Source organism: Amyelois transitella, chromosome Z, assembly GCF_032362555.1.
Source record: "Amyelois transitella isolate CPQ chromosome Z, ilAmyTran1.1, whole genome shotgun sequence".
NCBI lineage: Eukaryota > Metazoa > Arthropoda > Insecta > Lepidoptera > Pyralidae > Amyelois > Amyelois transitella.
Window position 1 is genome coordinate 13,089,297 of NC_083535.1, and position 17,912 is coordinate 13,107,208.

Consider the following 17,912-nt stretch of genomic DNA (forward strand, 5'->3'; position numbering starts at 1 on the left):
AAGTACCCGAAACCGTCGAGCTTGCATGAGGCGAGTTATGAATGTGGATGAAGCGAAGGAACTATGCAGAGATCGTGGCAAGTGGAAAGATGTAGTTTCCAATTTTGAGAATAAATCTATTCTATGCTATTCTATTATTTAGAGAACAGAACAGTCTGCGCGGAATTAATCCCGCGGGAACTCCGGGATAAAAAGCCTATATATTAATCTAGGTGTTCAGCTACCTACATACTAAATTTCATCGTAATCGGTTCAATAGTTTTTGCGTGAAAGAGTAACAAACATCCGTACTGACATCCTTGACATACAAACTTTCGCATTTGTAATATTAGTAGGATGTCATTATTTGAATTGTGTTTTTCATGGATTCTCGTTTTGTCAGTGGAAAAGTAAATACCCTATTATCGCAATCTCTGTATTTTATTCATTTCTGCCGCTATATATTAGGGCATTTCTGGAACAAGAAGGGCTGCGAGTCTACTACGAACCCATAACAAGAACACCAAAACAATCGAAACAAGTTTTAATCATAGTTAATTCCATCTAATAACAACCAAAACGTCCACCTCTGCCCACTATAAGCGATAATTTAAACACGTCACTGTTTCTCGAAAGGGCGGGCAAAGCGGCCCGTAAATAATTACCCGGCACGTGTAACAAAGGCCCAATTTACCTGGCTCTCCGGGAACTTGCGAATTTGTTCCCGTATCGATTTGGGGGGCATAATTAGAGTGTGCCAATCGGAGAGGGCCATCCGTCAACCTTTCTGGAGCGTGAAAAGGTAACAGGCACCAAGAGTGAATGGACTAATTGTTAATAATTCAGTAATTCGTGAGCCAGCCGTCGGCGACGTAAACACGCGTGAGACGGGGGTGGGGGGCGCCCTGTGGAGGGGAGAGGGCGTGGCCCGTGACGTCACGCCACGACGCCGCCACCCCCAGTCGGCACCAACCCGGCGTAACGAGCGGCCGCCGTGGCGCGTCGCATTTTCCAACGGGCAGTACGATAAAGTCGCCAAGATTTTCGACCGGCAGTACCACTCACCTTCCAAGGTGCTGAAGTTGGAGGACGACCCGTGGGGGTCGTGCGCCATGTACTCCCCGGATAAGATGAAGTCCGGGGGAGGGCTGATGGCGCCCCCCGGGTGCTTCCCGGGGCGCTACAGCCCGACTTACAGGAGCTCGGACCCGCGGCGGTGCGTGCCTAACCCATCAGTGAGTACACAGCTTTATTTATACCTATTTATTTGCGTTTATACGAAAATTGACGTCGTACTTCGCGCGCGTTTTCTTCGTAAACAAAAATGAACGTTTGTTTCAAAACAAACTTAAACGAAAATTAAAAGTTTTCAGGGACTAAAATAAAATAATATATATTATTTTTATATATATATAATAATGTAATTAATAATTTAATAATATTTACATTTTCAGGGATATTTTTATTATATGCATAGCGATTTGTGTTTATTTTTTTTTAAAGCTGGCGAAGGCTCTTGCGATTTCTATGGAGCTCCATAAACTTGTACTAATCGTTTCTTTTTTCAGGAAAATTTATTTATGAGCATAGTTTTCAGTGAAGTTATTAAAAATATTATAAATTTGTTTTTACGTACGGGTAATTAAATATATGGTTATTTGATTAAACCACTAATTTGGAAGATACCGAACAATTTGAACTAGTAAAAAGTAGAAAAATAAAATTTAAAATATGTCTTTTATCCATTTCGTGATAAAACTTTGTTAAAAATTAAATACAACTCTTTTAATATAATTTTTTTTTAATATATTGTAAAGTTACTAAACTTCATACCTTTTTATGGCGTCAAAAATTATTAAAACTAATAACAATAATCAGATAAAAATAATCATTAGGAACATTAATTTTACGCGGGATTATACACGCGTGAGAATTTTCAGAAATAAAAAAACAAATAATAATGTGTGATGATTATAAAAATCTCAGTATTTTTTCATTTAATTCTTAACAGATAGTAAACAAAAATACCAAATATATTTTCATTATATATTTAGCTTTGACGTAGGTAAGGATAAACACATATTAATTTTTTACGTTTACAAAAATAATTAAAATCAATAAGAAATTCTATTTAAAAGTGCTTTAAATTTTTTATTAGTAGCTCGTAGCTACGCCGTAGCAATGTAGGTGCTACGACGCTACGCCGCCGCTACGCCGGCTACGTCGGCTACGCGCCGTCGGCACTTCATTGCAGTTAAATTGTTTCATGAGTAATGTTTCTTTTTATAAATTCTAAAACCTTTGGGGCGTAAGCGTTTTATTAAAACGACTTATTAAATTGTATATTATTGTAGCTTTTTGTAAATTAGCGATTTATTTTTTATTCAATTACGGTAAATACGGGTTTTAAAAGGAAATAAGTTAGAGACTTACCAGAAATGAGAAATGTCAGAGCGGAATTACGTTTTTGCTTTAATTAAATCAGTTAATTTAATTTTTAAATATGAGACGTACATTTGAGAATTATATTAATATTAATTTGAGTTGCAGTTGAACATCGAATAGCTAACAATGGCGCATGATATTAGTACATGCTACCTGAAATAAAATAAAAATGTTTGATGTAAAATAAAAAAGGAATGGAGTGATGTAAAAATGTATTAAGTTCGGACACGCAGATGTTTATAATTTAATGATTCCCGTTTTAAAAAATGTGCGTTAATTTTTTAGCTTCGTGTACCGAAAATGGATTCACAATTTTAGCGCTTTTTATATTAATATGATTTTAAAATTACATGTTTCTCTTCTTCGGAGTTTCATTTAAAAAATAAAAAGGTTATGTATTAATTATTTTAGGATTTATGAAAACTTCAAAGCACAGAACGCGGTTTGTAATTGAACCATTCCGTAAATCGCTTTTTATATAAACTATACCAAATTATTTGTATGCTTAGGTACATCGTTTAATAGAAAAAACTAATATTATAGTTATAGTTAAATATAATAAATAAGTCATTGAAACGTAAAATAAAAATACGGGGAAGAATAAAATATTAATTGTGAACAAATCAAAAAGTAATATTTGTGATAAAATAATAATATAATGAATAAATTGGTAGTTTTTAAATTACTAAAGCATAATTTGGACGATATTTTCGCGTTTTCTTTATCAAATTCTGACCACCGATTAGCATTTGCGTTATTTTATTTACGTAGTTAATATTTCAAAAAGTATAAACAAAAATTAAATAAGAACGTTTCTTAAAAAACTGTTTTTTTAGGCAAGTTATATTGACTGCTGTAAATAAAAAATTAAACACATTTTTTTACCCGAAACCTGATATATCATTTAATAACATCACACATTTCAATTTGATATGGTTTCTAATAAACAAATTAATTTTTTTTTTAAATTACACATCAAAAATTGCATACCTTTATTTCAGTACCTAAAGAAATGTACTATACTCGATTCATATAAATACCGTAGCTCGTAGGCGTTCCCGACGGGCGGCGTAGCGCGGTCGTAGCGACGGCGTAGGGCCGTCGTAGCTCGCCTACGAAACCCCTAGTATCGTAGGCGTTCATTTTTATATTATTTTGAATACTTCGATTAAGTATATATACTTTATTTATTAATTTTTAATTAATTATTATCTCATACAAAAATTAACCAAAAATGTGAACTAAATATTATTTTCTCAAATAATCAAAATTAAACCTAAAGTAATGAATTGGTTTTTTTATGATGATTTTGTTTTCTTTTTCATATTAAATAAAAATACGAGTAATACAATAATACAGTTTAAACTAAAATATATTTGTATTTTAATAAATTTTATTAAGATTTAAACATTAAAATAACTTTTCATCGAATTTGTCAATATTTAAAATATATCTCAAATAATCATTACTTTATCTCTGACCAACTATAAAAAATAACCAACATATTATTTTTTAAATTAAAATTTCATTGTTAAGAATGTTTGTTTGTCGTTACTTAATTTTTAATAGGGCTTGAACACCTTTAAAAAAATTGTTTTTTTTTTTATATTTCTTTCTAAGAAACTTTTGATTAGCAATGTTAGCAAATTAAAATATAGCAATGTTTTATTCTAGGAAAATATTCATATTAGCAGATAATACATTTTTCATTACTCAAAATGATTCGCCACACTTCACTGAAAACTATGCTTTATAATTACATAGGTATAAATATATAATATCATATTATATAATTTAACATATTTTCAGGAAATAGTTGCTGAGAAATCCTTCGGCGGTACTTCTGTTTTCAATATTATATTAAACATATTTGTTTTTTAGTAAGTCATGTAAAGTGTTACGTTACTTACATGCTTTTTAATGGATGGAGCCTTCAACGTCATCAGACGATAATCGAATCGAAGTCTGCAAAGAGTTTAAAAATATAAAAAAAAAACTATTTAGTTTTTTCATAAATAAACAGTGAACTAAAACGTTTCGGAATAATAAATATAAGTATATAACTATCAATAAAAAAAATTTAGTTAATTGTTTTTTTCAAACTTATAACAAAAAATTATTAACTTTAACCAAAGGAAATAAGGCCAACTAAAAGTTTCCACAGACAAAACAAATTTCGATAAATTAAAAATAATAAAAGACTGTATAAACTGCGTTAGGTACACGATATGTTATCTTTTTTTTTTAATTTAAGACATATATTACATTAAACCGAATACTTACTATAGGTATATATATATATACGAGTATACGGGACAAATTGCACGGATTGAGTTAGCCTCGAAGTAAGTTCGAGACTTGTGTTACGAGATACTAACTCAACGATACTCTATTTTTATAATAAATAGGTACTTATATAGATAAACATCCAAGACCTAGGCCAATCAGAAAAAGTTCTTTTCTCATCATGCCCTGGCCAACATTTGAACTCGGGACCTCCAGGAGGTATATGTATATATACTCGTATATTGCTATAATCCTAACATATACTACAAATTGTGGTAAATTGTAAACGTAACAAAAAAATATAATATTACAAATCATTTAATTAGATTGGTGTTACCAGGAGTGACGGGTAATTAGCACGGGATGGGCGTGAATTAAATTAGTGAATTAATATCATCTATAATTCATTTAAATCAACGAGTGTTGCCAATTAAAGTTAACCGGATTTGTAGGAAAAAATATGTCTGTGTTATTACAATGTAAAATTTATTATTTGCACTAACAAACTATCATAATTTTAACTAAACGTTAAATTGTCGGTTAACGCCTTTATATAGGTAGTTACTAGCTGTGCCCGCGACTTCGTCCGCGTGGAATAGTTGTTTTGGGCATCATTGAAGGCCCTCAAGGATGAATCATTTATCCCGATTTTTTCACATTTTCCATTATTTCTTCGCTCGTTATAGTTGCAGCGTGATGTTATATAGCCTAAAGCCTTCTTCGATAAATGGTCTATTCAACGCAAAAAGAATTTTTCAATTGGAACCAGTAGTTCATGAGATTAGCACGTTCAAACAAATCAACAAACAAACTCTTCAGCTTTATAATATGAGTATAGTTTTGTATTCGTTTGAAGATTCGTTTATATTAGGATATTTAATAAAAAAAAGTGTTAACGTTGATAGCCGTTTAGTTCCCGGCACCAATAAAAAAAAGGATAGGACTACTCCATCTTGTTCCCATAGATGTCGTAAAAAGAGGCTAAGGGATAGGCTTATAAACTTTGCATTCTTCTGTAAGGTGATGGGCTAGCAACCTGTCATTATTTATATCTCAATTTTATCATTAAGCTGAACGTGGCCTATCAGTATTTTGAAAACTGTTGGCTCTGTCTACCCCGCATGGGAATAGACGTGACTATATGTATTTTAACTTTGACTGAAAGTCCACGTTCAGCTCGGCTTATGTTATAGGCATATCTTATATATTTCTTTATTATAATATATTTAGATTTAAAAATAAGATAGATAATTAAACATTTAATACTAAAAATACTGGCAATTACACGTACCTACTTACTTACTTGGCTAATGAGACAAAAACACTTAATGAAGCCTCGATGCTTCATACAGCCGCATTTTTTGTCAGAATACTTACCTATTAATGACTAAGTGGAAGGTATTAGTACCTATTCCCTGTCATCACTGTTTTTCTCGTATAATTAAAAACGTATAGTTGCTACCTTTTCTTTGTGTACCTACGTAGGTATATTAAAAATTTTTAGTTGCAACTTTTTTTTTACACGTCTATTTCGAACTGGCTTTTGTCAAAGTACCTTAAGTACCTACTTACATAGTATTATTCGAAGGTGTGCTACGTCAAAGTATTTCCTGTGGGAATAACGCTAGTCGAATATTTATTTATTTATACATACATATGGTCACGTCTATATCCCTAGCGAGGTAGACAGAGCCAACAGTCTTGAAAACACTGAATGGCCACGTTCAGCTATTTAAGGCTTAGGTAATGATAGAATTGAGATTCAAATAGTGACAGGTCGCTAGGCCATCGCCTAAAAAAGAATGCCAAGTTTGTAAGCCTATCCCTTAGTCGCCTTTTACGACATCCATGGGAAAGAGATGGAGTGGTTTTATTCATTTTTGTATTGGTGCTGGGAACCACACGGCACTAAATATTTATTTATTTAAAACTTTATGGCACAAAAAAGGAAATGTAGGTACTTACAAAAGGCGGACTTAATGCCGTTTGGCATTCTCTACCAGTCAACCAGCTGACCAAACAGAATAATTATGTGTTTTGTCTAAGCAATTTAAATTGATATAGTTAGTATTTTTCGAAATGGACCAGTAAAAAAAAAAGTTGCAACTAAAAATTTTAATATACCAACGTAGGTAGGTACACGAACAAAAGGTAGCAACTTAACGTTTTAATTATACAAGAAATAGTGTTTTTCGAAATCGAGATCCTGTCTAAATTCAGACCTACATTCTTTTTAGTTGCAACTCTGTAGGGTTTTTTTACTATACTTTATTTAGTAACTAGCTGTGCCCGCGACTTCGTCCGCGTGGAATAGTTATTTTGGGCATCATTGAAGTAATCAAGGATGAATAATATTGCCCGTTTTTTTTTTCACATTTTCCATTATTTCTTCGCTCCTTAAAGTTGCAGCGTGATGTTAAATAGCCTAAAGTCTTCCTCGATAAATGGTCAATTGGAACCAAGTAGTTCGTGAGAATAGCGCGTTCAAACAAACAAACTCTTCAGCTTTATAATATTAGTATAGATTAATGTAGGTAGGTACACAGAAAACATCGAGAATAATAAACACATACATACATATGATCACGTCTATGACCCATGATAAACACAGTAAACAAAATTACAAACGTTCTGCTTTTATCAAAAGATATCTTTTCCAGCAAACCCGAGATAGGAGACATATTTTACTTATATATCCTATAGTTTAGTTCTTATCATGATTCAATTGATTTAGTCAGTTAATAAATTTTTAACATTAATTACTTTAAATAGGTAACTTGTTAATACCTAAATTATGGTCGCTACATAAATTGAAGACACATAATTTAGTTGTATATTTTTTCGGTAGGTAATGTGTTTCTTGGGAAAATTTCATGAGTCATCCATTATTATAACTCTTTCTTTGTTAAACTGAATCACGCTAGGAACTAACTTACTGACTGACTAAGGGCAGAGGTAGGACGGAAGGTAACAAATTTTTAAAATTTACGGACAGATTAAACATCTAAAAATACGATGTTAACTTTTAACCCTTCTACAGAGAGGCGCAAAAACAGAAATTGCGAAACTTTTAAGAAACAGTTTTTGGTCATTAAAAAAAAAGATTTTTTTTTTTAAAGTTACTCATTGAAAATTTTGTTTACATTTCGAATGGATACGATTCAATGGATACATTCTAGTTTTTTATTAATATTATCATTCCTTTTATGAACGCAGACTTACTACATAAGTCGCATAACAATCGTTGGACGCTCACCCTCGTCTACGATTTGTTTGCGGACGGACTTAGGAGAGATTTTCTATCTCACCTTCTCGCGTCACAAATGCTACCCCACTAATATTATCCGTCTCGGCTCACTCCGGCAACCATGAATAAAATAAGATGGCATCGGCGCCCGCTAGCTATCCCGCTCGCGGCTTACCCGTGCGAAACGCGGAGGAGCGAGAGGTTGATATTCGCAACAGAAATGCATTAAAACCGTGTGTGTATATAGCGACTTATACTAAATCCACGATATATTCGTGGTTTTATTTGTTTAGCTTCGCCGGCTCACGTGTTAATTTTCGTTTAATTTTGGATAATGATGTTGCTTATTTCATTTGGAGATGTTGGTGAAAAAAAAATGGAGGTGTTATAGTACCTGGGTGGGATTTGGTGGTGTTGTGTTTGTTTTGCGGCCGTTCTGTGGCGACTCGCCGCTAGAGTTGGTGGGTGGGGCACTTCTAAAAGATTGATGGAGTTCGCTGTACTCACAGTTTTAATTGTCGACGTCAAATGAAACGATGGATGTGTGGGCTGAAATGGTAAAATGTTCCTGTGTTCTGTAGGTATATGTGCTGAATCTAATACGGCTTTTTGCCGGAGTTGTAGGTATTGCAGAGTGGAATCCATTTTCCTTGTCACGTTTCTTGTGGAAAGTATAGTCGCAAAGTTTGTTGTTCACTACAGGAGACGGAAGGAGAAAAGAGGAGAGTTCGTTCGTTGTTCGTTCCCGTACTCCTCCGAAACAGCTTGACCGATTCTCATGAAATTTTGAGAGCATATTGAGTAGGTCTGAGAACCGGTTAACATCTATTTTTATTTTATACCCCTTAGTGATAAGAGTTGTCCACCCAAAAAAATTTACCTATTTTTTTAACTAGAAATTACTTAAAAATTATTTATATGGCAAAACAACGTTTGCCGGGACAGCTAGTTATCTTATAATGTCATAAGTACCTATATGCATTTAATTACTAACATATTTGAATTCAAAATTTTATTATTCTGAATTTACTTCTAATTTACAAAATAATTATATATATGTTTCTTTTCCATGGATGTCGTATCATTAAGCCAAACATCTGAACGTTGCCCATCAGTCTTTTCAAGACTATTATCTATGTCTACCCCGCATGAGACATAGACGTCATTATACGTATGAATCTACAGGATTAATTAAAACTGTAGGTAGGTACCTACTGTTAGAAGCTTTTTCCTGTCATAAATGTATTTTTTTTTATTTTTTCCATTTGTCCATGTTTCCAGCCAGTGTCCATTCGTACGGAAATATTGCCCGTTCGTGCATTAACGCCATATTTGTTTTTGGTTTTCGAAACTAAGCTCGGTGCAGTATGAATTTTGCGGCTGATTTTTATATATGTAGGTATTATATATATAGAGTTAGTTTTTAAAGTTTATTAAATTAATTACTTAATTAAAAAATGTATCTGCAAAAATTTCAATCCAGTCTACTAGATTTACTACTCGGCTTAAGTACTCTGTGGCGCAGCGGTAGTGCGCTTGTCTGTGACAACAGAGGTCCCGGGTTCGAATCTTGGACAGGGCATGATCGGAGATTTTTTTTCTGATTGGTCTGGGACTTGGATGTTTATCTATATAAGTATTTATAAGTATTTATTATAAAGTTTCGTTGAGTTTGTATCTCGTATCACAAGTCTCGTACTTACTTCGAGGGTAACTCGATCTGTTTAATTTGTCCCGTATATATTTATTTATAGTTCTCTATTTAGTGTCACGTCGACGGTTGAAGGGTTAAGGTGGCCGAATAAAAAAGCGCTAGGCGCAGGTTCACATCCTGCTATTAAAATACCAATGACTAAATAGTTATGTATACTTTCAGCTATTTGGCTTATTCAAAACAAAAAGATTTTTTTTCTATCATATCCTAAGCCAAATAGCTGAACGTGGCCATTCAGTCTTTTCAAGACTGTTGGCTCTGTCTACCCCGCAAGGGATATAGACGTGACCATATGTATGTATGTATGTAAAGTTCCAAACATAACATTTTTGTTAAGATCTTACGTAATTCCCTTCTTGGATTCAAGAAGAATCAAGTTGTAACTTAACTAAGTAAAGCACTATTGAACAGGCTTCAGACTGTGAAAATAAGCTCAATTACATCACTTAATATCGACCTTACATCACTTGAATTAGATCTCAAATTGCCTTGCTGAAACTAAGAAAACTGGCACACAAAAGACTCTTTATACCCGTACACTATTGTTTCGCGTTAAAGGCGAATATCCTTTGTCTTTTCCCAGGAACTGTAAAGCGTATCAAGACTGTATACGTTAGGCGGTGCAAGCCATTTTGGTCCTTATAGACATTATGTAGGATTACGCCGTTATGACAGGGAAGAATAAAAATATTTTTATGAAAGACATGGATAATAAATAATTCAATAGTTTAGTTTTGTTTGTGAAGAGGTAAATTCGGTTATATATACTATATACGTAACTAGTATATTTCGAGTTAGGCTATATTTTTAAACAATATATTCGTGTTTTTCTGGTACGAATAAGCCGTGTGGTTATCGGCACCAATAGAAAAAAAAATAGGACATAAATAGGACAGGATAAGATAAAAGGCGAATAAGGGATAGGATTATAAGCTTGGGATTCTTCTAGCTAGTTATTTATTCTAGCTGAACGTGGCCTGTCAGTCTTTTCAAGACTGTTGGCTCTGTCTACCCCACAAGGGATATAGACGTGACCATATGTATGTATGGATTCTTCTTGTAGGCGATGGGCGACCAACCTGTCGCTATTTGAATCTCAATTCTATCATTAAGCCAAATAGCTGAACGTGGCCTATCCGTCTCTTCAAGATTGTTGGCTCTGTTAACCCAGCATGGGTTATAGACGTGATTATATGTATGTATGTAAGTAAACCTCTCATTTTTTATTTCTCCTTCCTGGCTTTAGTCCCGGTTGCATCCTCACTACTCTGGAGAGGAGCTCGGGGTATGCCTTTGACCGTGGATCCTGGATTGGGCGAGTCAGGTTTTTACACGAAGCGATTCCCATCTGACCTCCGCATCCGTTTATTATCCATGGTTACACATCTGATTGCCTGAATGTGCAGGTTTCCTCACGATGTTTTCCCTCACTAAAAGAGCGTCAGTTAGTATTCAAACTAATGTACATAACCTAAAAAATAGTTATTGGTATTTACATGACCGAGATGGGATTTGAACCCTTGCCTTTCTGCGCGTCACGCATTTTAACCGGTCACCTTACCGATTAGACCGCCGACGCTTTTTCGTTCATAAGTTAAATCATTTAATTTTCTAATGTAATGTCCATAAATTTAACGGCATAAGTAATTGAATCACTTTTAATAAATATACCTAATAAAATTCTGCAAAAGAACAAGTCAAGAAAATATACCGACATAATAATCGTTAGTTCAATGCTTAACTATATATAGTTAAAATAACTAGTTTAATCACAAACTTCAAAAAATTTAAATCTCAATTCTATCATTAAGCCAAATAGCTGAACGTGGCCATTCAGTCTATTCGAAACTGTTGGCTCTGTCTACCCCGCAAGGCATATAGACGTGACTATATGTATGTTCAAAAAACCAAAGTTTTCCAAAAAAAAATCTGCTGAAAAATAGTTAAGTGTCAATACAACTGGATTACAAACAAATCTGATATATACCGTTGCCGAGCACCGAACCCGGGTACCCCGTCGTAAAAATGATCACACACATGAATCTCCTCGTAAACCAGACATCATAACTTGAAACATAGGTACATATCCGAATCGTATGAATAATGCAAAGTTTTATACATTCGGTTGTATTAAGGTTCGAATCTCGGTTTCATTTATGATTTTATTGCTTGCAACAGGTTTTTAGCATAGATTTATATGTTTACCACACATACATACATATATTCACGTCTATATCCCTTGCGGGGTAGACAGAGCCAACGGTCTTGAAAACACTGAAAAGACATGTTCAGCTGATTGGCTAAATGATAGAATTGAGATTCAAATAGTGACAGGTTGCTAGCCCATCGCGTAAAACGAAGAATCCCGAGTTTATAAGCCTATCCCTTAGTCGCCTTTTACGACACCCATGGGAACGAGATGGAGCGGTCCTGTTATTCTTGTTTTTTAATTGGTGCCGAGATCCACACGGCACTAACTAATAAATGCTTAACTTAAACTAAACCTATGAAAAGCCTAATATACTCGTACATAACACTACATAAACACTCGCTTTATGAACTTTCTTACTTGGAACACTTACGGGAACCTATTAAATTGAGACGTTGGCATTTTAATAAGTAAGCTATAGTTGGCAAACTTGAAATTAACTTAGTACCCGTGGGAAACGTTCTGCGGCATGAATAGAGCTCGCTATTGTTACCAGAATCTCGGCGGGGAGGTGAATTTGAGCGTTTGTCGTGTGGATGTAAGGTACTTACGTAAGTCTGGGTAGATCTTGGTTTATTACGGTTTAGGTAATATGTATTTATGTATATTATACTAGCTGTGCCCGCGGCTACGTCCGCGTGGAGTAGTTATTTTGGGCAAGGAGGCTAGTAATTTTACCCCGTTTTTTTCACATACTATTCCATTATTTCTTTGCTCCTTATAGTTGCAGCGTGATGTTATACATATGTATGTATAACATCACGCTGCAACTAAGCCTAAAGCCTTCTTCGATAAATTAAAGAAAAAAATTAAAAATTCAACGCAAAAAGAATTTTTCATTTGGAACCAGTAGTTCTTGAGATTAGCGCGTTCAAACAAACAAACAAACTCTTCAGCCTTATAATATTAGTATAGATTAATATGTATGATGCAGTGTGATTCTTGGCACTAATACAAAAAAAATAGGACCACTCCATATCTTTCCCACGGTTGTCGTGAAAGGTGACTAAGGGATATGCTTATAAACTTGGGATTCTTTTTTAGGCGATGAGCTAGCAACCTGTCACTATTTGAATCTCAATTCTATCATTAAGCAAAACATCTGAACGTGGCCTATCAGTCAAGACTGTAGTCCACCCCGCAACGCATATAGACGTGACAATATGAATGAATTAATGAATAATTAAATAATTACCAGATTGTTTTAACTTTACGAAGACTTGTAATTACATTGACAACAAAAAAGAAGTTTTACAACATCATCTAGGTATATGAAACGGGAGTTTTCCAAAGTATAGGGTGAGGACTGGGTGCGTGACCATTCGTGGGAGACCACAGGTGACCGTAAAACAACAGTGTAACAATGAAATAATACTAGCAATCGAATGAAAATCGATTCTAAAGAGTTATAATGCTTCTATGTGATGTAGGTACGTAGGTACCTAACGGTCCAAATCCAACGAATGTTGTAAATGAGAATTAATTATAATTTTTTTTGGTTTATATACTAATATTTTATGAATTCATAATAGGTACATTTATTTTTTTCGCTTTTGTTTGTTTGTAAATACTTTATTGTACATAACAAATTTTTAGTAGTCCTACATAAAAAGACATTAAAATAACAATACTCAAGGGCGGACTTATCCTGTGAGGGATTTTTTCCAGTCAACCAGGTAATTCAAAGAAACAAAACAAGTTATTAGTTAGTGTGTAATAATCACATTTTGAAAACTTTGTTCATTAAAATAATTTCATTGAAGATACTTTTACAATTATTTAATTAAACTATACCTACTCGTACTAATGATAAAACTACCAAATTAAAATTTAGGTATAATTTCTAAACTACATACTAAAAAAAATATAATTTAAGTTTGGACTAATTTAAGTGTCACAATTTTGGCTCTCTTACTCCTCCGAAACGGTTTGACCGATTCTCATGAAATTTTGTGAGCATATTGAGTAGGTCTGACAATCGGCCAACATCTATTTTTCATACCCCTTAGTGATAAGGGTTGTCCACCCTTAACATTTTTGTTTAACTAGACATTACTTATAAATTATATATATGGCAAAACAACGTTTGCCGGGACAGCTAGTAAATCTACACATAATACATAAAAAAGTAAAGGCTAATACTTTGGGATTCTTCTTTTAGGCAATGGGCTAGCAACCTGTCACTATTTGAATCTCAATAACACCATTAATGAGCGTGACCTTTTAGTCTTTTCAAAGCTCTGTCTACCCCCACGGGGTATAGGCGTGATTATATGTATGCAATAAACAGGTTAACGGTTGAACGACAGAATACAAAACATCCATATATATATATATATATATTGCTTCCGTTGAAAACGATTTGAAAATATGAATAAGTAATGGTGTCTTTACAAACCTTTGGAATACGTCTCTTTGGGAAATACGTGCATATGGTAGAATAGAATAGAATAGATTTATTTTCAAAATTGTATACAAGGTATCACTTATTGACGTCACATTACTTAAATCTAATTATAACTACTGCCGCTTCCAAAGCGCATGTGCAGAAGAAGCGGCGGAACAAACTACACTGCAGCATTTTCATCGGACGTCAATATACAAATATAGTTCTCTTAAATCTAAATCATGGACGAATGCACATTGTCTTAATTAAAAAACATGAATGAATGTAGAACTAGTTATTTCAATACGAATATTTCGTCGTGGTACATGCGCTAGCTGTTGCCGGCGACTTCGTTCGCTGTTGATGTTGTTTGAAACTCTCAACACACAAAAGCATACTCTGTTTTACCCCTTAGAAGGGTTGGAAGAGAAATTCTTGTATACAACTTTTTAAATTGGATTAATCCTAACACATGTTAGAAGATCACATTCAAATCGGGGAAATAGTTTTCGCGTAAAGCGAGTACAAACATACAAATAAACAGCTGATTTTAAAAATAACTTTTCTGCCTTCTCGTGGTCTTAACGTATAGATCGCGTATTATCATACATACATATAGTCACGTCTTTTTACCTTGCGGGGAAGACGGAGCCGACGGTCTTGAAAAGACTGAAGGGCCATGTTCAGCTGTATGGCTTTATGATGTTACTGAGGTTTCAAATAGTGACAGGTTGCTGGCCCATCGCCTAAGAGAAGTATCCAAAGTTTATTAGCCCAACCCTTAGTCGCCTTTTACGACATCCACGCGTAAGCGATGGAGTGGTCCTATTCTTTTGAAGCGCTGGAACCACACGGCGTATCAAGTTTTCGCCAATATATTTTAATAGAGGCCGCCCGCGATTTCGTCTGCGTGAAATCAAAGCCAGTGAAACTCCGGTATAAAAAGTAGCCTATGTGATATTCTGGGTCTTTAGCTACCTACATAGGTACCAAATTTCATCGTAATCGCTCCAGTAGTTTTTGCATGAAAGGGTAACAAACATCCATACTGACATCCTGACATACATACAAACTTTCGCATTTGTAATATTAGCAGGATGTACAGACAAAGTTACAGTTTTATTATATGTGTATTGTATAGTATGGATCTGACTCGTGAATTAAATTTAATATTTAAATATAGCTACGAGTATAGTTGCAGCCATCCCTAAACTTCACAATGAAACGTGGAAATGCCGTGTGGTTCCCGGCACCATTAGAAAAAAGAATAGGACCACTCCATTTCTTTCACATGGACGTCGTAAAAGGCGACTAATGGATAGGTGAGTAAACTTGGGATTCTGCTCTTAGGCGATGGGCTAGCAACCTGTCACTATTTGAATCTCAATTCTATCATTAAGCCTAACAGCGTGGCCGATCGGTGTTTTAAAGATTGTTGGCTCTCTCTGCCCCGTAAGGGATATTGACGTGATTAATGTGTATGTATGCATGTAAAACATGTAAAATGAATCTAGTTTTGTTATTCAATTCAATTAAAAGTTATCTTTTGTATAAAGCGCTGGGTATTACATTTTTGTCGATCAATTATGAAACTAACGAGTGAAATATATTTTGAAATATTTTTATTATTACACTAGTTGTGCCCGCGATTTCGTCCGCCCGGAATAGTTATTTTGGGCTTCATTGAGCCCTCAAGGATATTATTGGTGGATAATTTTCCACGTGTTTTTTTTTTCACATTTTCCATTATTTATTTGCTCTTTATAGTTGCAGCGTGATGTTATATAGCCTCAAGCCTTCCTCGATATTGTCTATTCAATACAAAAATAATTTTTCAATTCGAACCAGTAATTCCTGAGATTAGCGCGTTAAAACAAACAAACAAACTCTTCAGCTTTATAATATTAGTATAAATAACAGATACATATATATATAGATAGATAGATAGATAGATACATAAAACTCTTTATTGCACCATAAGAGTAAAACATACAAAACAACACAAAGCAGATACGAGTATATAGCACTATTTGAATCTTAATTTTTTTTACTAATTATTTTTACCATATAGAACTGTAACAGCGTGAATAACATTAATTACGAACCGCAAACTAAGACGCGACTTTCAAACTGAACTAAATCGTTTCGTACGACCGCGTTAAAGACTGCAGTGTTAGTCGACTTTATCGGACGTCTGTCAGTAAATACGAGTATGTTGTTTATTATCACCTTTAAAGATCGTTTAAATCTATGTACATTGGTCGTGTGATGTAAATGGGATTAGGATCGCGTAAATGTTGCGAAACTTTACGCGTTTTGACGGTCGAATGGTGAAGACACATACATACATATTATATATAATAATCACTGCATACATACATAATATGCCGTCATCATTATTTCAGCATTTAACAATATACCATACTAGCTGTGCCCGCGACTTCCTCCGCGTGGAATAGTTATTTTGGGCATCGTTGAAGGATGAATAATTTACCCCGTTTTTTTCACATTTTCATTATTTCTTCACTCCTAATAGTTGCAGCGTGATGTTAAATAGCCTAAAGCCTTCCTCGATAAATGGTCCATTTAGTAGTTCCTGAGATTAGCGCGTTCAAACAAACAAACTCTTCAGCTTTATAATATTAAGTATAGACACAGCCTATGTCGTAAAAGGCGACTAAGGGATATGCTTTTAAACTTGGGATTCTTCTTTTAGGCGATGGGCTAGCAACATGTCACTATTTGAATCTTAATTCTATTATTAAGCCTAACAGCTGAACGTGGTCTGTCAGTCTTTCAAAACTGTTGGCTCTGTCTACCCCGCAAGGGATTTAGATGTGATTATATGGATCTATGGCTCTTTATCCCTTATGGGTCAATAGTCTTGAAAAAAGTCACTTTTAGCTGTATGGGTTTATGACGTAATTGAGATTCAAATAGTGACAGCTAGAGTCCATCGTCTAAAAGAAGAACCCCAAGTTTATAAGCTTTTCCCTTAGTTGACTGTTACAACACAGGGCAAGAAGCATACAGCACAGACTTTTACGAAATCCATTACTTTTTAAAGGTAGGGTAAACTTTCATTGTTATTGATTTTGTAATATAGTATAGTTGAGTTAGTATCCCATAACTCAAGTCGCGAACTAACTTGAGACTAACTCAATCTATGTACGTATTACTTCTTCAAATCCTTCCTGGTTTTAATGCCAGTTGCATCCTCACCACTCTGGAGAACACACTTTGGGCATCATTGAAGCCCTCAAGAATGAATAATTTTCCAATAATTTTCCCCGTTTTTTTCACATTTTCCATTATTTCTTCGCTCCTAATAGTTGCAGCGTGATGTTATGGCCTAAAGCCTTCCTCGATAAATGGTCTATTCAACGCAAAAAGAATTTTTCAATTCACACCAGCAGTTCCTGAGATTAGCGCGTTCAAAAAAACAAAGTCATCAGCTTTATAATATTAGTATAGATACCTACATGGCCGAGATGGCATTCGAACCTGTGCCTGCGCATCATGCATTTAAACTAGCGCCTTTTCGATTCGACCCTCGATTCTGTTCTGCCAATCGCCTTTCTATTTCAATTTCCTCAACCCTAAGGTTGACTGGAAGAGATTGCTTTAGCGACAAGTCCGCCTTTGT

At 34.5% G+C, this 17,912-nt stretch overlaps 1 protein-coding gene across 3 annotated transcripts in view; it reads left to right on the forward strand.

The window, feature by feature from the left end:
* Positions 1–1,091: 1,091 nt before the first annotated feature.
* The window catches only part of LOC106129528 (inhibitory POU protein), a 55,983-nt gene continuing 39,162 nt past the window's right edge, over positions 1,092–17,912 (forward strand). For 2 of the 3 annotated variants that reach the window (XM_013328122.1, XM_060953548.1), the window contains exon 1: positions 1,110–1,214. In XM_013328122.1, the coding sequence (XP_013183576.1) occupies positions 1,110–1,214 (105 nt within the window). Of the gene's footprint in view, positions 1,215–17,912 lie in introns of all 3 variants that reach the window. The other variant, XM_060953546.1, reaches the window with a different exon arrangement.